General features: G+C 40.4%; 1 protein-coding gene across 1 annotated transcript in view; it reads right to left on the reverse strand.

Moving 5' to 3' along the window:
- Window positions 1-603: 603 nt before the first annotated feature.
- The window catches only part of Rab2a (RAB2A, member RAS oncogene family), a 73,704-nt gene continuing 49,382 nt past the window's right edge, over window positions 604-24,925 (reverse strand). Inside the window, exons 7-8 of the mRNA XM_021160387.3 lie at window positions 3,819-3,887; window positions 604-1,908 (exon numbers count right to left, since the gene is read on the reverse strand). Of these exons, the coding sequence (XP_021016046.1) occupies window positions 1,813-1,908; window positions 3,819-3,887 (165 nt within the window). The 3' untranslated portion in view covers window positions 604-1,812. The remainder of the gene's footprint in view (window positions 1,909-3,818; window positions 3,888-24,925) is intronic.

The raw sequence follows: 24,925 nt of genomic DNA on the forward strand, positions 1-24,925 counted from the left end.
TTGGGGGTGTGTGTGTTCTTTCCTTCCACCTGTGGAGGCAGTACCACTGTGTACTATATGCTAGATAGCCTATAAACTCCCAGGCAATTCTCTGGGTCTGAACACACGGCAAGTACCTAGACTACCTTGCTGATCCTACTTGTGTGTCAACTGGTTATTTTAGAATATCCTTAAAGACAAACTGAAAACTCAGTTGAGTGTGGTTACACACAGCTGTAACTTTAGGTAGCTGGGAGGCAGACTATGAGTTCATAGCCAGGCTGAGATACATAGTGTGAGGGTTCGAACAACACAATGGAAACACAACAGGTTCAGTTCCCATGCACCAGTTGGCTGTCTAGACTGCGTATCTACCGAATGTTACTCCTTCATCCACTGTGTCTTAAAGTTAGAAGACAAATGACAACAGGGTCTTCACTGAAGGCTGCATGCTGACCACTGAAGCTGTATTTGTTTCCATGACTGGTTGTTATTAAAATATTACCACATATGATACAAACATCGATCCAAGATCAATAAAAGGCAGCCATCACAGTATGATTCACCAGGGCACTGGTGCTGCATTTCCTCGAACAGGGCAGTAAATGTGCTCAACATGAGAAGGACACTTTTATACATAGGAGTTTATTTTGCACTGCTATAACAACTTCATTCTAGACCGAGGGAGAAAAAAGAGAGGGTAAAACCACACAGTGAGTAAACAACTAACACTTTCCTACTTTGAACAGGATTTTCCATCTGGTAGATTTATTTTTATATCCCCCTCAAAACAGACAGTAAGCTTACCATATTTTAAAGATTATAGATAGGTTGCCACCGAAAGAAAAAAATTTTACACAGTCACTGTACATCAAGGTTGACAAACTGCCCTGCAAGAAAATATACTTAGAAACTGTGTGAAGAAAAGGGGCCATTATTGTGTCTAAGGGAAGAGTAAGTGGCATGGCGGGCCTTCTCCGTGTGGGCCTCGCTCTTGGGAGTTGTGTAGTGTTGGAGTTTCTGTTTCTGCCCTTCCCACTCATTACACTGTGTTTTACCCAACAGCACTCATTAAGGCAAACAAATCCTTTTGTGAAGCGGTCTCAAGAAATTGTGGACAAATAGCTTTTGGCATTAAACCAGGTTAACACACACACAGCCTTTAGTAATCCACAGGAAGCATGGTTTTCTGGGACTAGTGACAAGAAAAGATGAACATGCTCGTTAACGATGTCAAAAAGTTGAAAAGTCAGTGTCCAAGCAATTCCTAACAGTGCTTCTGTAGCCTCAAGCTCCGAACAGTGGTAGAATGTATGCAAATGCATTAGAGTTCAAGCTTGGCAAATCACACCCAAGCAGGCTATTAAACTATATATACAGAAAGCAAATGATAAATACAGAAGTCAAAGAGTTCTGCTTTTCCTTATATCCTTGAAAGTTGACAAACTTTTTGAGGACAGTCCTATAATATTAAACATTAGGTAACCACAGGTGCTGGGAAACCTAACTACACAAACTGATTTAAAATACTCACCATGACTTTGTAGTGTTTAATACAATTCAGCTCGTAGTTAAGGGCACAAGACAACATTTAACAAAAATAATCACATCAATTGACCTAAAAATCAAATGCAAATAGATATGAATACAATCTCCAAAATCTGTCTTTTTAAGTGAACATTAACCATTTATTCAAAGTTATACAAGAATCTGAAGGATTAAAGTCTCCTGTGACATAAAGCCATTTCAATAGTTTCATGTCTCAGCTGAGCATGAGGAAAGAGGGTGAGAGAGTGCGTGGCTCCACTGGGCAGCTAGCCGGTAACACCAGACTCAACAGCAGCCTCCCCCTGCCTGCTGTCCGCCTTGGTTGCTTCCATGAGATGCGTTGGTAGCAGCGTGCTGAGGGCCAATTTTAATGCCGTTTGCCTGAAGTACAAGAGAGCAGGACTGTAAATAAAGCAGACTCAACCAGGCAGTAGACTAGATTATTATTTTTTAAAAAAATTCACATAATTCTTAGTGATTTAATTTTGCCAAACAACTCTAAAAAATATTTTAAGTAGATTTTTGAAATGGGGTTGTTGCTTCTTTTAAAAACAACACAGAGGAAATGTTTTGGAATGAGGTTGTTTTAGAACTGGTCAGCAGAAATCAGATAGTGCTGCTTGTCAGAGAGGTTCACAGTGAGGAGAGGACTTGTAACAATTAGTATATGGGATGCTTATCAAAGAGTGAAGCTATCCAAAGCCTTCACTACTCTAACTGGATTTAAAAATCTTTCTTTTAGACAGCATTTCTGTTCCATGTTGAATCAGCTGTGCAGGCTGAGGAACATGAGTGTTCTATGTCATCAATAATTTCTGTGATCCCCAAAGACATGGCAGGTTGCCAAGAACCCACACACAGAGTGGTTCTTTCATTCGTCAAATTCACACTATGTCTTAACCCTCAATCCCTCAAGTGGATTTTACCTAAAAATACAACACTTTGAGAAAAGTAATACAGTAGCCCCAGAAATGAAGCTCTTAAGGAAACTCTGCGTCCGTCCCAGTAAATCTCAGATTTACGGTGCTTGGCAGTTGTTCTGCAACTCTAGTAGCCTTGGGGCTTCTGGCACTGGCTCACTATTGACAGTGGCTGATGTGGTTTCCTTTCGCTCTTTGACTCCTCTTTAATAAAAAGCATGCCCTATGGCTCATTGGTTCTGCCCCCTCTGGGCTGGTAGCAACTTCTTGAGGAATCAAGGAGTCAGCCTTGGCATCAGGCCAAATAAATAGCATGGCCTGTTGGCTTCTGACAGCACATTACCATCAAAGCTGCACAAGGCACAGTAAAGCAGTTAGCTACTGTATGAAATCAGACAGAAACAGCACATGTATCTTTTAAACAGAGGGCCAGTTACTGTTCAATTTATAGGGGATTAGTCTCTAAATGGTGTCACCTTTAAATTAACTCAATAATAAGAATTGCCATGTAAGTCTAAAGGTAAGATTTAAAGTCACAGTATTCCAAATTTAAAAAAAAAAAAAAAAATCAGGTACTTTTTGGAAACCAAATGCAAACTGCTAAGAGACTCATGTAGGTACTGGCCAAGAGCATCTTTTAGATGTCTTTAATACAAAGTAACAGAAATGCTTACATGAAAGTAAATAACATATTCTATTTACTTCAACGTTTTGAAGTAAGAATAAACACAGAGAGGGGATTTAGGTAAAAATGACAGCTAGTGGACATTCACAATCATCTAAATGACACACTTTGTCCCAATCATGCTGATCAAACTGTGTTCAAAATAACATGAGAGAAAGCTATGCCAACTGTTAATTATGTATATTTATTTGGTCTTCTGAAAAATGTGTTTTGCTCTAATGAGAGTATTTCCAAATTGAGGATTGCCTTCTTTCATACCAGCAGAGACCATGTTGCAAGAGTCCACAGGCCATGCATTTATTTTGGATATATTACTCCCCAAAGAATAAGTCCATGTGGATAAATGCAGGTTTCCTTTGCACCTGAGGTAATTTACATCATTTTTCACAGTCTGCAATGAATAAACAGGGCCTTTTATTTGAGTCCAATGTCGTAAGTGATACCCCACTGGCATCTGAGCACATCACTGCCGTACTCCACACACAGGAGACATGAGCACCTACCTACCTACCTATTGTACCAGATGTACCAGGCTTTCAGAGAGACAACTGCTAACTAATGTGGCAATGGATGATCAATTGAACCATTTTAGAAATAAAAAATAAATAATAAAATCAGGACTCCAAATACTAGGTAGACGTCAATTCAAAGTTAGTGTTTAGTGAACAATATTTGCATATACATACCTCATTATTAATGTCAAAGACCCCTTCTTGGATTTTTTCATAAATTTCTTTTGCTGTGTTAATAAATGCCTGAAATATAAAGTAGAAAAATTGGTTTGTATTACTCAAAATTACAACAGTAAAGAAACATTATACACAAGTTCTACAGGACTGGAGAGATGGCTCAATGATTAAGAGAGCTTACTGCTCCTCCAAAGGACTTGAGTTTGATTCCCAACACTCATACTGAGTGGTTCACAATGACCTGTAACTCCAGCTCTAGGGAATCTGATGCCGTCCTCTGGCCTCTGTGGGTACTACCCTCTCACCATGACGCTGAGAGAGAACTCTTCAGGGTTAGATAAGCTGGCTCAGATGGAGAGTAAAAGTACTTGTCATAAGCACTTGATCATCTCAGCCTGATCCCCAAAAAGGAGAACAGACTCCAGAAAGTACCTTCCATACATGTGCCGAGGCATGAGTGTGCCTGTACACACACACACACACACACACACACACAAATGTTCTTGACAGTATCATAACAATTGGTACATAAAAATTAATTTTTTGTATATTTCTATTAATGACAAAACCTTGATCATCACAATAGATGCATAAAAATCAATGATAAACTTCAACAACTTCTCATCCTGAAACCATCCAGTAAAACTGGAAGAGAAGGGAAAGCACTTGGGAGTGATGCAGTATCTAAAGCCGCAGTTCTCAACCTTCCGACTGCTGCGGCCTCCTTTAATACAGCTCCTCGGGTTGTGATGTTAGTCCACTGCTACTTCATGACTGGAGTTTTCTACTGTTCCGAATTGTAATGTAAATATCTTATATGCAGCTGTGATGTGCGACCCACAAAGGGGTGGAGACCTACAAGCTGAGAACTGCTGATGTAGGACAAGGCACACTTCATGGCATCCTCCCTGGAGAGACCAAAAGCTTCCCTCTAACCTGAGGACGCAAGGATTCGTGCCAAACTTCATTTGAGTCACAAACACTGTTTATAATAGCCAAAATACAAAACAACATGAAGTTTTCCCGCTAGTGAGTGAAAACTAAAAAGTGGGCTACTGCTGGAACATTCAGCCATTGAAAGGATAAAGGTTTAGTCTTCACCCTTTATACTGTGGTTGACCCCTGAAAAACACGCACAGAACATACGAGACATATATAACTGGGGCTGGAGAGACAGCTAGCAGTTAAGGGCACTGGCTGCTCTTCTGAAGGTCCTGAGTTCAATTCCCAACAACCACATAGTGGCTCACAACCATCTATAATGGGATCCAATGCCCTCTTGTGGTGTGTCTGAAGACAGCTACAGTGTGCTCATACACATAAAATAAATCTTTTTAAAAAAAAGACAAATATAATTCAATCCCACTTATATGAAATGTCAGAAGAGTCAAAGTCACAGGCAGAGAAACCAGCATTAGTTACTGCAGGTTAGGAGGGGAAAGGACAGTGACTGACCACTCGCATTTCTTTGTGGGGGGTCTCAGAAATGTTCTTGAATTATTACACTGTGGTGATAGCTGTGCAATTCTGTAGATAATTAAAACTTAACTAAATGTACAATTAAAAGTGTAGCTTTTATGGTAAGTGAATTCTATCTCCAAAGCAAATCATCACCAAGGAGGGGAAAGAATGTCTTAACGAAATGTGTGCAGGAGAACCCATTTAACTAGAGACTTTGCACGTGCCAACATGTTTGCGCTAGCTGATTTCAGAGGACAATGTTCTACATGGGACTGCTTTTGCCATACTTAATATGCAGTCTGAAAGACAGAGTCACAGTGAGGCCAGGAGATGGCTCAGCAGGTTAAAGTGTTTATTATAAAACCCCGAAGACTCAAATTCAATCCTGGGAACACATTTCAAAAGCCAGATATAGTGGCCCATGTCTAGCAATGGCAGCATTCCTACAGTGAGACAGAAGGCGAGGCAGCAGCTGGGATCTATGTGTGCAGCACAGTGGCAGAAAGTGCAATGCGTGCACACATAGTTCCTGTGTGCACTCTCTCAATACATCTAGAACAGTAAGAAGAAGAGACTCAGGGTTTGGATGATAAAGGGACACTGTTCACACTGAAGAGTTTTGCCCTGGGCTACACAGAGCACTACTACACTGCAGAAAATTGGGACGAGCATGAGAAACTACTCATCAAATTAAGCCTGTAAATTATTCCCAAGTATCCTATGCCGATGTAGTCTATCTAAGGTATTTTATGTGAATAGCATCAGTGCTACAGAGGGTGCACAAACTCTGATAGGGTCTGAACTATCAGATTTGAGAGAAGTAGAGTATTAACCAGTGTGATGAGGAAAGACATCTTCAAGTAGTATCTTATGGAAGCTCCCAGGAGGTCTTGCGAACCACCAGCACAGATCTGATGGACATTTTAAGTAGTAAAGGGCTCACAGAGAGGTAGAAATCCTACCTCTCCTCATTTAGACACTGGAAACATTTGACTGCTGAAGTTGCTATCGTAGCTTTTGCTTCCAATTAACAGGACTGTTACGTTTTCACCTTTAAAGGCCTTACAGCTCCCCAGAGTAATCAATCTACGGCAGCTCAATTACTGTACCAAGCACACCCCAGTCAGCAAAGGAGATCTGAACGAGTGTGGCAGGGACACGGAGGTATGAATATGCATACATTCTAAGTGGCTGATCAATTCATCACAGAGGGTCATGAGAATTTGCCACAAAATAATGAGAATAATTAATCACTGATGAGTCACAAGGCACTTAAGACGCAAGCACGGTTTTCATGTGTGTTGGCATTAAGGTGAAGGGGAAATTGGTTTCAGCCAACTAAGAACTGGTCCATATTCTTCAAAACTCAAGTTATCCCTATAAAGAAGTAAAAATGTAACTTGATTGCTAACAAGTCAATTACAATGATGGCTTCAGAAAGCTAGCTAACCGAATTCAAAGACACAGACTCTGAGGATGCAACTCTATTGGAGCTAACACAATCTCTCTCAGACAGACTACAAGGTTCCATATATGTAGGGCACCATTTATGAGAGGGCTAACATTGCCAGACAAACTGTAAGGTCCTACATATGTAGAGCACCCACATGTGCATGCTAGCACAATGCCAGACAGACTACACGTCTCATAGATGTAGAGCACTATGTGTGAGAGGGCTAACATTGCTAGACTTGACAGAAACAAACAGCGCTAATCCTAACCTAGTACAGAGAGACTCATCCAGTTAGACAAACTGTTGTTTGGCTAACTTGTTGAGAAATCATATTAAACCAGGCACAAGAAAGCTATGCTATGTAGAAATTTCCAAGTTACTATACTAATTTTATTCCCTAAACAGTATTTACTACTTTATTACACACTTTAAAAAGCATAGTTGTAACACATTTGAGATGTATTTTCTATCTGGAAGGCATGAAATTAATTTTCTTTGAATTGAAATATATAAATGGTTATAAATTTTTCATTATCATTCAGTCTCTCAATGGAGTAGTTGTTGAATAATGCCACCTCTAAGTCTGTAATTTTCTGATTAAACACTGAGGACATTAAATTTTTTTCTACCTAAGTACAATATAGAAAATATGATATAAAAGCAGTTTTTGATACTTCAAAATGAACATTTACTATATATTATTGGTGACTAGTGACTGATTTAACAATGCCTTGGAAGGTGCAATCCAGCACGCCACACGCAGACATCAGCACACCGATTTTAAACTGGCTAGAATGAAGATTCTCCATATACAATGAATATTAAACCAACACTATTAAGACTCATTGGTGATCAAAAATTCTCTTTTCAAGATTTAAAAAATTTCAGTAATGAGAAATATTCAAGGATATAATAACAAACTGGCTGGGATTAAAAATAATAATTTTAATGGACATGGATCAATGGTTAAAAGCACTTGGTGCCCTTGCCAGGGAACCTACGTTTAATTCCCAGTACCCACATGGCAGCTCATAACTGTGTATAATTCCTGATTCCAGGGGATCCAATCTCTTCTTCTGACTTCCACTGGTATTAGAAGCACACATGGTGAACATACATACATACATGCATAAATGTAGAACACTCATACATACACAATAAGAATAAATATATATTTAAAAATGCTAATTTCACTCTTCCTTTTTTATCAAGCTTCACAGATATTTGTCAAGTGCTAGTTCATACTGTCAGTTTGACAAGCTTTAGGGTTACCTAGGGACAAGCCTCTGAGCACCCCAGTCAGCGACTGTCTAGATTAGGTTACCTGAGCTAGGAAGAGCATCAGCAGCTGGGCAGCAGCATTTTATGGACTGTTGTTCTGGACTGAACAGGAGGAGCAGTTCTAACACACAGCCCAGGTCTGATTCTCAGTGAGGCCAGCAATTCACCTATCTTTCTGCCTCCTCACTGTGAGCACCATGTGCCTCTGCCTCAAGCTTCTGTCATCCTTGCTATAATGCATTCCTAAATTGGGAACCTTCCTCCCTTTTGTTAGGTATTTGTTTCCTAGCGACATGTAAAGTATCTAATGCAGTTTCTGGTTTTGTTTTTTGAGACAGGGTCTCACGATACAACCCCAGCTGGCCTCAGACCCTTGCTTCAGACCCCTGGGATTATAAGAGTATACCATAGTACCTAGCTGAAATGCTGGGTTTAGTTTATGTAGATATCTTTGAGGGAAAATTCTTTTTTTGGCTTTACTAAGAGGAAGGGGGCAAGCAACAAGGCATTTTTTTTATTTTTTTTTACCCCAGGGCAAAAATTTTCTGAGAAACGGATAAAACGATGTCCCGGCAGACACATGTTTATGAAGCACAGGTAACTCCCTATAGCCAGCAAGTGGTGTGTTCTGCTCCTGTGCACTGCTCTGTCTTAGCACTGTAATCCTGCATCACCAGTTTTGCTCCTTCACCATCTTTTGAGTAGTTGCTACCATTGGTCCTTTACATTCATTTTCTTCATTAGTCATCACTTTTCTTGCCTTCTACTTCTGGCACTGACTTTCAGCCCTTGGTAGCAGTTATCTGAATGGCACTGGTATACGGCAAAAGTTCAAGTACCTGTGCAGCCAGCCCAAGTCACCTCTATCTAACAGTGTTACAGATGCAGGGCTGCGGGCACAGCACGAGTAGGAGAGGGCATGCCTACCTAGCATATACATGGCCCTGGGTTTGATCCTCAGCACTGTATAAAGCAGATATGTCTACAATCCCAGCACATGGGTGGTGGAGGCAGGGGGATCAGGAATTGAAGGCCAGCTTTGGCCTCACAGTGGGTTTGAGGCCACCCTGGACTACATGAGACCCTGTCTACAAACAGACAAAACAAACCAACTAAGCAAGCACCACCAGCAGCCCCACTATAAATGGGTATAATTCAAGAACAACGCTCAGGTACTAACTAACTATCCTGATGCTTTGCGCTCATCACCGACAAGGGCACTGAGTACGTGATGAGTACAGACACCATAAGAGAGGGCACAGTTTCCACTGCAGCTGAACTAACACCAGTTGGCTGGGAGAATCTAAGCACAAGAGCTTACATTTTTAGGCCAGGAGAGAGAAAAGGGTTTTCTGCATTAACTCATGGAAGATGAGTGCTGGGCAGTACTGGGTCCTAACACACAACATACACGACACACACACGACACTCTGAGTGTGCTGGAGGGATGCGGGGCAGGGATGATGCAGCACACTTTTTATTATGGCTTTACAGCTTTTAAGTCAAAACAGCAGACTAGCATTGATTTCCTTACATATCATACTGCCACCTGGTGGCAAGATAGACACATCACTTAAATATATTGAACAGATGCTAGAGAAGAAGGTGTTGTGCAAGACAATGACTTTGTAGTGTTGTAGCCAAAAATCTTTAATTTCCTTCTCAAATTCTGAAAGCAATTACATGTATCAATTTGTCTGTGCTAAAATAACCAATAATCTATGAAGTGCTTACTATTGGCACGCCACTACACTAAGTATTTTATATAGTTTACATTGTTTCCTGAAAGAAATTAAAATTATATTTAGAAAAATAGAACAATTAAATTCCTTTCAAGAAAGCTTATAGGCATGGGATGATGTTATGCCTCTGAAAGATGCACACCAGTTCCAGGGGAACGAGGTTCTGCTGGGTCAAACCCAGCAGCATCTCTTACTAGGGTGTGGCCTGAGATGCAGCGCTCTACAGGAGAAAGCGCACAGGTGCCAAGTCAGCAAGCCCTGAAGAAACTGCAGAGTAATGAATGTGGTCAATGCTCATCAGAAAATTAAAATATCTTGATTAAAACCATCAAAAAGAGACTTAACTGCAAGTCATGTGTAGAGTGAGCACTGAAGAGTAATATACACCAAGACAAAGCAAGTACAAACTGATGGGAAGACCTATGAAAACACGAAGCAAACTTTAGTACGAGGGAGCTTAAATAAAGACCTCATTCAAATTCTCTAACTTTATTTGGATCCTATGTACTTTACTGCCAGAAGCCTTAGATCACAGTGGCTTTCAATCCCTATCTCAAGGCAGTGTTGCTGGTGGGGCTACTCTTTGGGATGAGGTAAACAGTAATGGAGGCTAGTCAATCTGCCTTAGCTTCTTCAGCTTCCTGTTTCACTGGGAGAGGCCCTGCTGCCTCTGTTCTCTCTATCAATGGAAGGGCAGGATGAAATCATGTAAATTAAATGAAAGGAAGTCAGGCTGTGCATGAAATGACAGATACCATGTGAAATTCTAAAGCTGTACAAAAGTCTGCGTAGTTGATGTTTTATATATATGCATGCTTATAAATAAATGTCCTCTGTAGATGGATGTGATGATACACATGAATGTTCCTTGGTTAGCAAAGTGGATGCAACTTTCAAGAGGACCATCTAGGCTGGAGAGCTGGCTCAGCGGTTAAGAGCACTGACTGCTCTTCCAGAGGTCCTGAGTTCAATTCCCAGCAATCACATGGTGGCTCACAACCATCTGTGATGGGATCCAATGCCCTCTTCTGGTGTGTTTGAAGATAGTTACAGTGTACCCATATACATAAAATAATTAATTCTTTTCTTTTCTTTCCTTTCCTTTTTCCTTTTTTCCTTTCCCTTCTCCCCTTTCCCCCTTTTCCTTTCCCTTTTCCCCTTTCCCATTTCCTTTCCCTTTCTTCTTCTTTCTTCTCTCTCTTTTCTTTTCTCTCTCTCTCTCTCTCTCTCTCTCTCTCTCTCTCTCTCTTTCTTTCTCTTTCTTTCGAGACAGGGTTTCTCTGTGTAGTCTTGGCTGTCCTGGAACTCACTCTGTAGACCAGGCTGGCCCCGAACTCAGAAATCCACCTGCCTCTGCCTCCCGAGTGCTGGAGGCATGTGCCACCACGCCTGGCAAATAATTCTTAAAAAAAAAAAGAAGGGGGCTGGTGAGATGGCTCAGTGGTTAAGAGCACCCGACTGCTCTTCCAAAGGTCCAGAGTTCAAATCCCAGCAACCACATGGTGGCTAACAACCATCCGTAACGAGATCTGGCGCCCTCTTCTGGAGTGTCTGAAGACAGCTATATGTACTTACATATAATAAATAAATAAATCTTTAAAAAAAAAAAAAAAAAAAAAAAAAGAAAAGAAATTGGAGCACCTTTAACGTTCCCAGAGGTAAGGAAGCTGAGTAGCGGTTATGACCGTAAGCTTTCCTCCAGGGACAGACGATCCAAGTCTGGCAATATGCTCCAATTCCCTTTGTAAAGTCCTCTTCTAGACTTCAACACAGACCAGAGTACAGAGGACAAGAAAGCCTGTAGTTTACAGTCACGTTCCAGCTGCCTGAAGTACTTTTTCACTACCTAAACAATTACTAAGAAGCACGGCGTCTTATAATGTAAGCAAGGGCCCTTGAAGTAGCCCTCTTCCCAGTTAGTACTATCTTCTCACACCATGTGCTCTCCCCCCATGGTCATAGAAATTGGCCTGGCCTGTCTTTTGGTGGCTTGGCAAGTTAGCACCATCTGTCTTAGGACTCCCCCACTGTGTTTTCAGCTACTTGCTTAGCTCTCTGGTGCCTTAGCTGCTAAGTCAAAACATTTTAATCCTGACTTCTCAATAGGTTGAGGTTTTTTTTAAGTAATTAATGTATTTTTTGTCACATAAAATTTTTTCTATTACACTGTATTTTAAAAGTATTTGCAATTTAAAACTTTTAAATTAATTTAAATGAATACATAAAACCATAAAAATTGCACACACACTATATCATGTCTGGGCATGCTTGTATGTAATACAGTGAGTGTAGTGTGGGCTAACCTCCTTTTCCTTTCTTGTTTGAGCTGGTTTTAAAGCCAGCATATGTGATAAGCTTCATGAAATGAACAGTGGAAATGAGCAAGGGAGTTCAGGCAGCTCTTTGACATGTTAACTGCCTTTGGATATAGATCAGAAGTAGGGTCAATTGCCAGATACTACGGGAGTTCTAAGGTTTTTGAAGCCCCCTCCCGATACTGTTTGTTCTACAATGGCTATAGTCTCCTATAGTCCAACCAAAAGTGTGGGCGGATGTCCTTTTCTTCACATTACTAGCATCTGCTGTAATTTGACCTGATCTATGTCATGAAAACCAAAGTAAGCTAGAGAGAGCATCCCTTCCCAGAACTCTAAGGACTTTTGTGCCTTAGAGTTTATTTCCCCTTGGTTTCACACACATTTGTAATCTTCTAGGCAAAATGAATATAGGGAGAAAAAGAACTATCAAATAGTTCTAAGAATAAAATTGGGTGGTGGTGGCATATGCCTTTAAATACCAGCACTCAGCAGGCAGAGGCCGGTAGATTTCTGAGTTCCAGGCTAGCCTGGTTTACAAAGTGAGTTCTAGGACAGCTAGGGCTACATAGAGAAACCCTGTCCCAAAGGGGGTTAACAGTGCTCTTAATCATCCAGCCATCACCTGGCCTGCAAAGAATGCTCAAGTTCTATCAGAGAAACCCATGTTTATTGGTGCACTAGTTACAATAGTCAGTGAATGGACCACCCTATCAACAAAATAATAATTCTCTCTCTCTCTCTCTCTCTCTCTCTCACACACACACACACACACACACACACACACACACACACACACACAGAATTTTATTCAGCTGTTAAGAAAAATAAAATCATGACATTTGTAGGATATAAATTTCTAGATTCAGAAAGTCAAATTTTGTGGATTTTGTCATATATAAATTTAAATATTTATGTACTTATATATGTATGGATGGATATATGGATATAGGTCATGAGGTCAGAAAAAGACCAAGAACAGAAAAGTGGTTTTAAGTATGGGGAAAGAAGTTAATAAAATACATGTGGCACAAAACCAATAGAAAACCTAAAAGCAAACGCTGACTTTCTGTGCACTGGCTGATAGTGTAGGGAGACACAGTATCAGAGAGGGCACCCTGAAGAAGGCTTGACCTAACCATGTCCCTGAAGGGCATTTCCAATGCAGAGGACACTTCTGTGGAGGAGGGGATGCACTTCACAGATTCCCACTTTAATACAGAGTGTACATTGTGAGTTGCTGGCAACCTACGGGCCTTGGCTGTCAAATGACAGAACCTGACGCTCAGACTGTGGGGGACCACTACACAGTTTTAAAGAAACAGAAGAATAACAATCATTTTCCACCTTTCGGATGCTCTCAGACAACAGTGGAAGACTGAAAAATGAAGACAGGAAGTCTTATTAGGAAGCAAACAGAGTCAATAAAGCAACAGGAAGGCATTACAGATTAATGGGATGAGTGACTGAAGGGATAAGCAGGCACATATTGGAGGCTGGACTACCGCAGCAAAGGACTCTAGCTCAGTGGGGATGGGTTAAGTCTATGGGTCTGAAGAACATTCACAAAGAGCTCTCTGGGGGTGTAGAACTTGGATTTAAGGGGCACCTCCACTCAAGTCTTGAGAATTTTGGAGAGCCATAAAGAGGTGGTAATAACCAAGCTAAAGAAGCGATTTATAAGAGTAGTGAAAGGTATGCAAGAGACTGTTTACTACGGTAGGAATGGAAACCCATTTGTTAGCTATGGAGATCATAAAGGTAGGATGAACATTCCAATGGGGAAAGAATTTAGATGAGAAACTCAGTGAGAAAAAGGACTAGGGAACCTCTGGTAGGAAACAGGAAGAGAACACATCCAGAACCGGAGGGACAGGTTTGTATTTTGAAGGCAGCAAAATGTTGATTATATAATTACATGCCCTAGCCAGGAGTAAATAAAAAAAGGAAGGGATGAAGATCATGAGATGGTTTGAAACCATGTGCTTTACAAGGGTGGGGAGTGCCCTGTGAGCCTTTCCTGTGTGGTAAGTGAGGTGCAGCCTGCATTGCAGGAGGCTTGAGCAATGTACATGACATCACTGGAGACGCACTCATCTAAGACAATCCATTTTAAGGAAAGCATGTGAGATATTGAGATCAGGAGAAACACTATTTGTGCCTTCTGCCACATGTCATGTCAGAGAGAGAGAGAGAGAAAAAAAAACCTTGAGGTACTGGGCTGTGCTAACGGATGAATAATTTCCCCAAAATACCTGGGGGCAAGGATGCTTAGAAAATTAGAAGTTAAATAAAAGAGCAATTTTCTCTGAGACAAGGTTTTACTCTGTGCTTAGGCTAGCCTCAAACACAGCAAGCCTCCTGCCCTCAGCCTCCTGAGAGCTGATATCACAGGTATGAGTCACAATAGCAGCTTTTTCAGGAGATTTTTCTACTGTCTGGGTTCTCAGACATGAATACACTACTATCATTTCTGGTTCTTGAGAGGACGCTCATCTAATTCCTCCTATACTTGCTTGCCCTTGGAATCCCAAGCAAAACAATTATTACAGGCATTCTCAACTCTGTGGCAGTATAAAGGGGAATGACAGGAACCTGCAATGCCTTGTTCTATGTCCTCTGTGAACAATGAATATTCCACATGAAAGCACTTGAGAAAACACATTCTGAATCCGACTGCAATATTACTGTAAGCATGCAGAGTACTTGGATCTTATGTGACAGTTACCAAAAGCATCAAAGGTGACTCATTAGGGGAAACAGAACAAGAATATTCTAGTCAAAACTGGTTGTTTTGGGTTTCTTCTGCTGTGATGAATGCCATGAGCAAAAGCACCTTGGGAAAGAAAAGGGTTTATTTCTTAGGCTCAGGTATTAAGCAGTCCATCACTGTGAGGAAGCTGGGGTAGGAACTTGGAAGGAGGATCTGGAGCACAGACCGCAGAGGAGTGCTGCTTACTGGCTTTGTCCCACAGATGGCTCAGCCTGCTTTCCTCTACAACTCAAGCCCGCAAGCCCAAGGGTAGCATAGCCCCCGATGGGCCTAAGGCCCACCTGCAACAATCATTAGTCAAGAAAATTTGCCTATGTGCAATTTGATAGAGAGATTTTCTATACTGAGTTCTCCTCCTCAGATAACTTTAACTTGTGCCAAGTTGACAGAAAACCAACCAGGACACTGGCCCTTAGGTTAGGGAAATGAAGTCTGAGGGTGCTTCTACCACACTTCATGAGTGTATTCTTTCAGTGTTCAGAGTTACCACCACAACCTGTATAGAATGTACTTAGTAAAAGCAATGCACTCTCATAATAATCTGCTATGTAAAAATTATGATGTATCATTTGGAAATAAATACATAAAACTAGCAGATTGCTAACAAAAACATGTTTATTGTGGAAAAGGCTTTCCATGCTTGTGTAATATTTGTATGTACAAATTTTGTGTGTGTTAATGTTAAATATGTGATTCTTCTACCTCTTTTTTTTTTCTACATCTATAGATATGTCTGAGAAACTCTTATTTTCATAAGTAATACCTAATTTAGTCAGTGGGCCCCACTTTGTTTTCATCTTCTTTATAAATTAACTTCAAGTATTTATATTGTTTTGGTACTGTTTTAAATTTAAGATCGTAGTTCAAGAAAGATGGCCTCAATTCTGGTAAGAGCAAAGCAGTTGGCGTATCTCGGTTATTACTAAAGAAAATGCATGAGAGTAGAGAGTTGCTAAAGAATGGTGTTGGCGGTTCCTGCACCGAGAGGATGAGTACAGTAGGGCGGGGACAGTCAACTTGGAGTCATGGCTTGTGGCAGGATTTTCCCTGTCCAATTACATTAAAATATTAGTGCAGCAGGAGGCTTGTGATTGGACAGGGGAAAAGGGAGGCAAAGCTAAGGTTGCAAAGACAGAGAGCGACTCAGGTGGAGAACGGAGCAAGATGGAGATGGACAGACAGGATGATTCAAAACCAGTGTGGCTTTGAATTGCCACAGGTAGATATGTTATTATATATGGATAAAATAAGGGGGTAACTTGTCTAATCTAGGTGGGCAGCTTATATCATCAGTTGGCACAGAAATTATTGTGTGGGCATCTTGTGAATGAGAATTTATTGATCTATAGGTCTGACTGGTTAATTATAAGCTTCAAGAGTTTTGTTTTAATGGGTTACTGGAATGTGCGACCACTGGGGTTTATGGCTGAGAAGGAACTAGCAGCCCCAGAGACAAGGGAACCGGAGCTGGGAAGACAACCACGGGTTGGTCTGGTCGCTGTTGAGGCTAGTCTAGAGGCAGAGGCAGCGGGACCCAGGCAGAGAGTAGCTGTCAGTAGTGCAGGAAGCCTGGCGGTCCATTTTAATCTTTCCTGCAACAATGGATCACCATCATGTTAGAATACTGAGGTCCCTCACTGTAGCACCCATGTCAGAGGCAGCCCACTAAACGGAAGAGATGTAGTTTTTACTTCTTTCAGGTAGTAAATGGAATAAAGCATTCTTAATATCAAAATTACAGTACTGACGCACACAGCCTGTTCACTAAGAAGAGTTGCTGCTAATTCAGCTCTTGAAGTTTGTGTTCTATTATTCTAACTCAGTAGTTGTCAACCAGGACTAATGACACTATGGACCAGACAATGGTCCTCTGCAGTTCCCTCTAGTCCTCTTTTGTCCCTAAATACACCTTTTATGAACGAAATCATTCAGCTGGCTAATAGTAAACAGTAAATGTATAGATTATATAAGCTTATTTCCAGTTAATGCTGAAACAATAGTGGTGTTATGTTTTAAATATTCTAATTCCTTCAAGGGAAATATAACCTACATCTCTTGGTTTCTACTTGTATTACAAAAAGCACATCTTTGTATAAAAGGAAACAACAGGCTCATTTCTAAAGACCAACAAGATTCCACTGGGACTGAGCCAGTGCATAATCATATAGACTTAATTTTCTAAAAAGAACTCATAATCAGATGGTTCATTAATCAGAAAATAGGGACATTTATGAATCACTTATCTTTTATCATAATTATCTTTAAATGCACCATACATGTTAAGAGATGATTCATATGTGAGACATTTGCTCATTTGGCTGTTTATATAGCCGGGACGTTAAGCACAGGGTCTCCAATAGGTAGGACAATGTTTAACCATGAGATATACCCTGACCTTGAATGATTTTGCTCTTCCTGCCATACATGAGACTGCTTAGACAACTGCAGTGTCAATCTTCCAAAATGAGCTAATGGATAAATGTGTTTGGCTTTCAAATGGCTTTTACTTAATGATACAATTAATTCTGCTTAAAAATATTGCACATATGGGGGTTGGGGGCTGGAGAGATGGCTCAGCAGTTAAAAGTACGTGTTCTTGTAGAGGACCTAGATTTAGTTCCCAGCACCCACAAGGCAGCTCAAACCATCTGTAACTCCAGCAACAGGCATATATATGGGCAAAAGACCACACATAAAATTTTAAAAATCTAAAAAAAAAAAAAAAAAAAAAAAAGTATGCCATATAGACCATGAATAAATAGTTGGATGTCTTACCTTCAAATCAGGTCTCTTATTCCACACATACTAGTTGTCTATTTGTTTTAATGAATATTAATCTAACATCTTCAATTACTTTGGAGACATTCTCTATCTATCTATCTATCTATCTATCTATCTATCTAATACAGGCTTGAATATTAACTCCATCTTGTTTGGTACATGGTAAACACATTTAAGAGGGACTGAACTACAGAAAAAGGTACTCTTTTTGCAGAACGGATACGTGAAAACTCCAAGTGTCACACTTAACATAATTTTATTAACCTAGTAATGTGAAAATAAATTTAGTATTCAAGAATTTATAAAGTATAATTTAATTTTTAGTCTCCTAATAAAACTTTAAAGGACCAAATTTAAATGAAGTTGTTATTAATATTCTAAAAAAAGATTTATTTCTATTTCATTGGTTTAAGTGTTTTGCCTGGATGTACGTATGTGTAGCACATGTGTGGCTGCTCACTGAGGCCAGAAGATAGCATCAGTTCCCCATAACTGGATTGACAGAAGACTGTGAATCACCATGGGTGTTGGGAACTGAACCCAAGGCCTCAGGAAGTGCCAATGCTCTTAACTAGTAAGTGACTTCTCCAGTCACAAAGTTATTTTGTTTAATTTTTTTGATCAACCTTTTTATTGAAATAATTGTCAACTGGTATAAAATTGTATGAAGTAATACAACCACCTAGTGGCTTTTCCTTAGTTTTCCCAATGGTGACTTCCTAGAAAATTATAGTACACTGTTTACAAACAAAATGCCAAAAAATAAAATATAGTAAAACAGAATCAAGGTTATTATTGTAGCATGTTGTGTCAGTTGTATAGTAATGGCCCCTTAGGCTCCTATATTTGAATGCTTAGTCACCAGGGAGTGGAACTCTTTGGTAGGATTCGAAGGATTAAGAGGTGTGCCCTTCTTGGAGGAAGTGTGCCACTGGGGGGTTGAGGTTTCAAAAGCCCATACCAGGTTCTCTTCCTGCAGACCTCTCAGGAAGTAGAACTCTCAGGTACTTCTCCAGCACCAGGACTGCCATGTGCATGCCTGCCATGCTCCCTGCCATGATAATAGACTAAGTCTCTGAAACTGTAAGCAAACCTCCAATCAAATGATTTTTTTTTTAATGGGTTGCCTTGGTCACAGTATCTCTTCACAGCAATAGAACAGTGACTAAGATAGACTCTTAAGTGTTGTCTTTTTATAGTCTTAACACTTCCTCCCATGCAACACCCTCCTGGGTCCTGGCAGTGATTCATCTGTTCTGTGGACTGAAGGGAAGAGGGCAGAAGAAATCACACAGTGGACAAGGCTTACTTAGTGTCTGAGCTAAGTGAGTTTAGTTACCTGGACCTTCATCCAGTATTTTCATATAACAACAGTTTTTCCCATTTTATATTTTAGTAAGGAACTTTCCTTAGACCCAAAAGGTGCTTGCTAGGTTATTTCTAGCTTGGGAGTATTATGAATGAAGCTGTTATGAATATCGGTCTATAGGTTACTGTGCAGACAATCCTTTCTCTTAAGTGCCCATGGGTGTAATTGCTACGCTGTCTGGTAGCTCCATTTTAGTGTAGACTGCTGAGGTGTTTTCTAGAGTGGCTGTGTTACTCAGTCCTACCATCCATGTGTGAGTGCTCCCCACCAGCATGTGGTACAGTCATTCCTGTTCATGTGGGCTACTTTGATAGGGATGTAGTATTACCTCCTTAAGGCCTCATTTGTTTGAGACAGTGTCTTGCTATGGAGCACTGGCAGGCGTGGAATTTAAAATGCAGACCAGTCTCGAGGAGGGGTCGTCTGCCTCTGCCTCCTGAGGGCTAGGATTAAGGCGGACACTACCACCACACAACTGATTTTTTGGTTTTAAAGTCTAGATTTAGTCTTTTATTGGATCTGGGCTTAAAGAGTGTTTTATCTTGGTATATAGAACTGTCATTTTTAAAATCTACATAAGAATGCTTTACAGAGCACAAGTTCTGAAAGGTCAATTTACTAATTTTTCCTTTTAAGAGTTATTCCTTTGGAGGTAAGTATGCCTTCGCCCTAGTGTCCTGCTTTTTATCTGCTGAGATATAAAACAGCTGGAAGTTTTATACTTGCTTTCACAAACCACTTCTGAGTTTATTTTCTTGTATAACATGTGAGATTCCTGGGGTTTATCTTCCACTGCAGTAGCACTCTTTGTTATTAGGTGGTCTCGTCACTGATGCACCCTGTGCCTTTGTGAAGTCAGCTGTTTCTGTGAAAAGGTTTCTAAGCTACTTATTACTCTGCTCTCTCCATACTCATATCTGGCCTTCATGAGCTCCGGTCTTAGTGGTCACAGCTATGTGACACCTGAAACAAAGTAGTGAGACGCACCCTGTTTTTCCTTCCAGGTTGTTTTGGTTACTGTAGTCCTTTTGCATCTCTGTATGTATTTTATATTATTATTTTCTACATCTACTAAAAATGGAATTTGCTTTGACAGAAATACTTTTAAACCTTTATGTCAACCTGTAAAGTAAGTGTCGTTGTTTTAGTCAGTGTTCTATTGCTGTGAAGAGAGGCAAGTCTCTGCCATTTTTTTTTTTTTTTTCTGAGACAGGGTTTTTCTCTGTGTAGCCCTGGCTGTCCTGGAACTCACTCTGTAGATCAGGCTGGCCTTGAACTCAAGGAAGAGCTCCACTGGGCCTAGTGTAGGCTTCTGAAATCTCAAAGCCCACCCTCCCAGTGATGAGGCCACGCCTACTCCAACAACTAGAGGTCAACCTTGGTTGTCACCCTTAGTTCCTTTCCACCTCAGTTTTAAAGGTTTCTTGAGACAAAGTCTCTGTGTAGCCCTGGCTGTGCTGAAACTGACATCTTCCTGCCTCTGCCTCCCAAGTACTGGGACTAAAGGTGTCTGTCACCATGCCCAGCTCTACCTTACTTTTTTGAGACAGTTATCTCTCAGTGAACCTAGTACTCACTGATTTTACTAGAGTGGGTAGCTCCTGGGATTTGACAGGTTTTGCCTTCCCCAACTCCCAACATTGGTTTGCAGGCATGTGTGATGAGTCTGGCTTTTTCTGCAGATGTAGTAATTCTAACTCATGTCCTTTTGTTTGCAAGTCAAGCTCTTGACCCACTGAGCTGTATCTCTAGCCCGCTATACAGATTTTTAAATTTACAGCTAAGCATTTAATTTTTGTGATTATAGATGACACTGAAATGTGTACATTTTCCCACTGTTAGTACTTGACAGAAATATAGTTATTTTTTGTGTTTATCAAGTGTCTACCAACCTTGCTGAAGTACCCTTAATGATTCTAGACTTTGACCTTGTAAATTTCTGGAGATTTTCCTACTAATGTAATCATGCCATTCACAAAAACAGTTTTGGTTTTTCTGTCCTGAGCTGTACATCTTTTCTTTTCTTTTCTCTCTCTCTCTCTCTCTCTCTCTCTTCCTTTCCCTCCCTCCCTCCTTCTTGTATTAGAGATATTAGTGTGCACACTAGCTAGACCATCCATTAACATATTCAATAGTGCAATTATGACCAGACATAGACACTTTTTCCTTGTTCCTGAACTGAGGGACAGGGCATTCAGCTTAGCATTAACTTTAGTTGTGGTGTGTGTCCTCTCTCTCTCTCTCTCTCTCTAACATGGTGAGGAAGTTCTCTTCAATTTTATTTTCTGAGATTAAAATGAAAAAGTAAAGAGCACGAGTGGGGTGAGGAAAGCCTTTCTCAAATGCTTCCCATTGTGCATGCGTCAACTGCAATGACCAGGTTATAGTGGTCCAATTCTGGGTGCTGAGCAAGCACTGGTTACTTTGGAGAGACTCATTTGGTCATGATGTATATATCTTACACTTATATGAATATATGTATGCATATTGAAATTTTACTTGCTAGAATTTTGTTACCCAGATTGTTTGTGATCCTCCTGCCTCACTCAGCCTCCCTAGTAGCTGGGGTTATAGGAATGAACCACCATGTCCAGTGTTACTGCTTCTTGTAAATATTTTTAGGCTTATGATTTATGTATTAGTGCTTGTGCATCTCGCTAACATCTTTCAAGTGCAGCACAGGTACTGCACGCTACAGTCGTAAGTAACCACCATCTACTAGTGCACTTGTTTTACCAAACTCAGTAAAGTTTAGACATTTTGTTCTCTTTGGTCCCCTGCCTCCACTGATAACTACTTTGAGCAAGGTCACTTCAACCATCAGACATACTTTATAACACTCAACAGTGCGCTCTACTCATCTTTACTTTCATTAAGGTTTTTTTTTCCCATTTTTTAATCATTTCATTTCCTATAGACATTCTTCTATGGTAGATTTGCAGTTGACAAATTTCTTTATCTGACAATGCCTTGATTTTTCCTTCATTCCTGAAAGACATTTGTTGTAGGTACAGGATTCTAGGTTAATAATTGTTTACTTTCAGCTCTTGAAAAATGTGTCATTTTCTTCTGATTCCCATGGTTTCTTGTGAAAATATTCTTATGTGAATGTTTTGCCTGTATATATGTATGTGCACCACATATGTGCAATACTCGTGGAGGCCAGATAAGGGCGTAGGAGTCCCCTGGAACTGGAGTTACAGATGTCTGTGAGCTGCTACATAAATGCTGGAAACTGAACCTCAGTCCTCTGCAAGACCGCAAATGCTCTGAACCACAGGGCCACCTCCAGCCTGTCTTATGATTTTTGATGAGAGAGCTGTCACCTGGACCTGAATTGCTGTCCCACATTTCAACCAAACTGGGGTATTGCCTTACGTTTTCTTTTTCTTTCACTTGCAGAAATTTGACCATACAGAGCTTTCTTTGTTATGGATTTATCTGGTATTATTCTGCTTGGGTTGGCTTGGTTAGAATCTGTATATAACTTGCCCCTGATCCTTATAATCAGCCATTTTTTGTTTATTTGTTTTAAGTATTTAAGAAGCAAATTTTTCCCTTCTTCTAGGATTAATGATACATAACGGCCTTGGTTATGGTCCCACAATTCTATTTGGTACTATTCATTCTTCCTCCCAGGTTATTTTTTTCCCTGGACTTCAGAATCTGCTTTAAAATTTATTTTTTGGGGATGCCAGGGATCAAATCTAGGGTTAAATGCATACTAGGAGAATGCTATATCACTAAGCCACATCTCTAGTCTATCACTGTAGTTTAAACTGAGTAGTTTCTATTGTCTTAAATGTTAAAAAAAGGATTTAATTTACTTTTAGGTTATGTATAGATACTTTACCTACGTATATGCATGTACATGTGCATACATTGTCTACAAAGGCCAGAAGAGGGCAGCACACTCCCTGGAACTGTAGTTAAAAGGTTAGGCGTCTGCCATGCAGGTGCTGGGAACTAAATACATACAGGTGTTCTGGAGGAACAAGCACACAGCCAGGGCTTGTAAGCCCTGAGCCATCTCCCCAGCTCCAGCTTCTATTGTATCATCAGGCCAATTGCTATTTCTTTTCTCAGTCACACCTGTATCAGACTTACTAATTTCAATTATTATAGTTTTACGTTCTAAGAATTCTTTTGACAAGGTTTGGTAGTCATGCTTCAGGTTTATTTATCTAAAGAGTACAGGATTCCAGTGTAGGCCAACATACCCAGCCTCTCTTACTCACTCAGAGTGGATCTTCCTGCTGTGGGTATGCTGGGAATCTTCAACCCGAGGCAAGGAATTTTGAGGACTAAGTTATGAGACTCTGGATTGCATTTCGGCCTCTGTTCTATGGCTTCCTCTGCTGATACTGTAACTGGGACGTGGTGTTACCAGTTCTTTACTGGTAAGTAATACTGGGAAATATTAGTATAGTACTGGATGTGGCCCCCTGTTTTCTGTATTGTCTGGGTACAGTGAATTTTTGCCCTCCCCCATCTATTTATTTATGTATTTTATGTATATGGGTGTTTTGTCTGCATGTACATCTGCACACCAGAAGAGGTATCAGATCCCATGGGACTATAGTTACAGATGGTTGTGGGCTGCCATGTGAGTGCTGGGAACTGAACTCAGGACCTCTGAAAGAGCAGCCAGTGCTTTTAAACACCGAGCCATCTCTCCAGCCCCTGCTTGTCTGTCTGTCTTTTTGAAGTAGGGACTCACACTGTGTAGCCAGACTGGCCAGAATCTCACCAAGACCTTCTGTCTAGCCCTCGCTCTTTCTTTCTTAGTGGTACTGGATATATGGACAGGGACTCATATAAGTCAGATAAGCACTTTATCATACCCCAGCCCAGAATAGCATCCCAAGAGCTCTCCAGGGGCTGCTGTATCTAGGGGCCCTCTCCCCGATACTTTGGGCTTTTTCTTGTACATGGCAGCAGGGAAAGTTAATCTAGTCTATCTTCTCAGTAGCAGAAGTTAGCTACCAAGTTAGTATTAAACTCATGGCAATTCTACTTGAGTCCGCCTCTTGAGTGTTAGGATTACAGGTGTTAATCCCTACGTCCTCGATTCCACATGTTTTTACATTACTGTAATAGCCATCTGTCTTAAAATACTTCATCATAATATATTTACCTTTTGGGAGGCAAATTAGTTTTCATTGTTAAGTAAAATGCTAATTTTTTTTTAAAGACAGGGTTTCTCTGTATAGCCCTGGCTGTCCTGGAACTCACTTTGTAGACCAGGCTGGCCTCGAACTCAGAAATCCGCCTGCCTCTGCCTCCCGAGTGCTGGGATTAAAGGCGTGCGCCACCACACCCAGCTTAAAATGCTATTTTTGTATTTGGCAAATTCCTCCTCAGATGAAATTTAAACAATTAGTCTATAAATCATAAATATAATTTATACAGTCCTGCTCATCTATTCCAGGAACACAGCATTTCCTTCAAATACTCAACTAAAAGGACAACAGCAATTTACTGCTTACAAATAAACACTGTATTCGTTAAGAAAAAAAGCATGCAAAGGCATCAGAGGCAGAATTAGAAGTTTAAAGTTTTTCCATGAATTGAAGCCTTGTTATCTGACCTCACAGTGTGATTCTTCATTAATCAGCTATGCCTTAGATGTCTTGACACCCTTCCTCACCAAAGCCTGGCCTTATGATTTCAAGTACAATACCTCCAACAGAGGAGAAGCTCTCTGAAACAGATATGGTCATTCGTATGTATGTATGTATGTATGTATGTATGTACGTACGTACGTTATGTACACATTTCTCGTTGAAGACAAGCAAAAGTGTGAAAGATTTCTCACTTGGAGTTCTGTGTGAAGAGAAATGTATGTTATCAAGCTGTAATTACTTTGACAAACAAGCACTAGTTAGTGCCTGTACACAATGGGTTTAGAATCATCACAGAGTTCCTC

The sequence above is a fragment of the Mus caroli genome, unplaced genomic scaffold (assembly GCF_978045245.1).
Source record: "Mus caroli unplaced genomic scaffold, Mus_caroli_1 scaffold_6, whole genome shotgun sequence".
Lineage (NCBI taxonomy): Eukaryota > Metazoa > Chordata > Mammalia > Rodentia > Muridae > Mus > Mus caroli.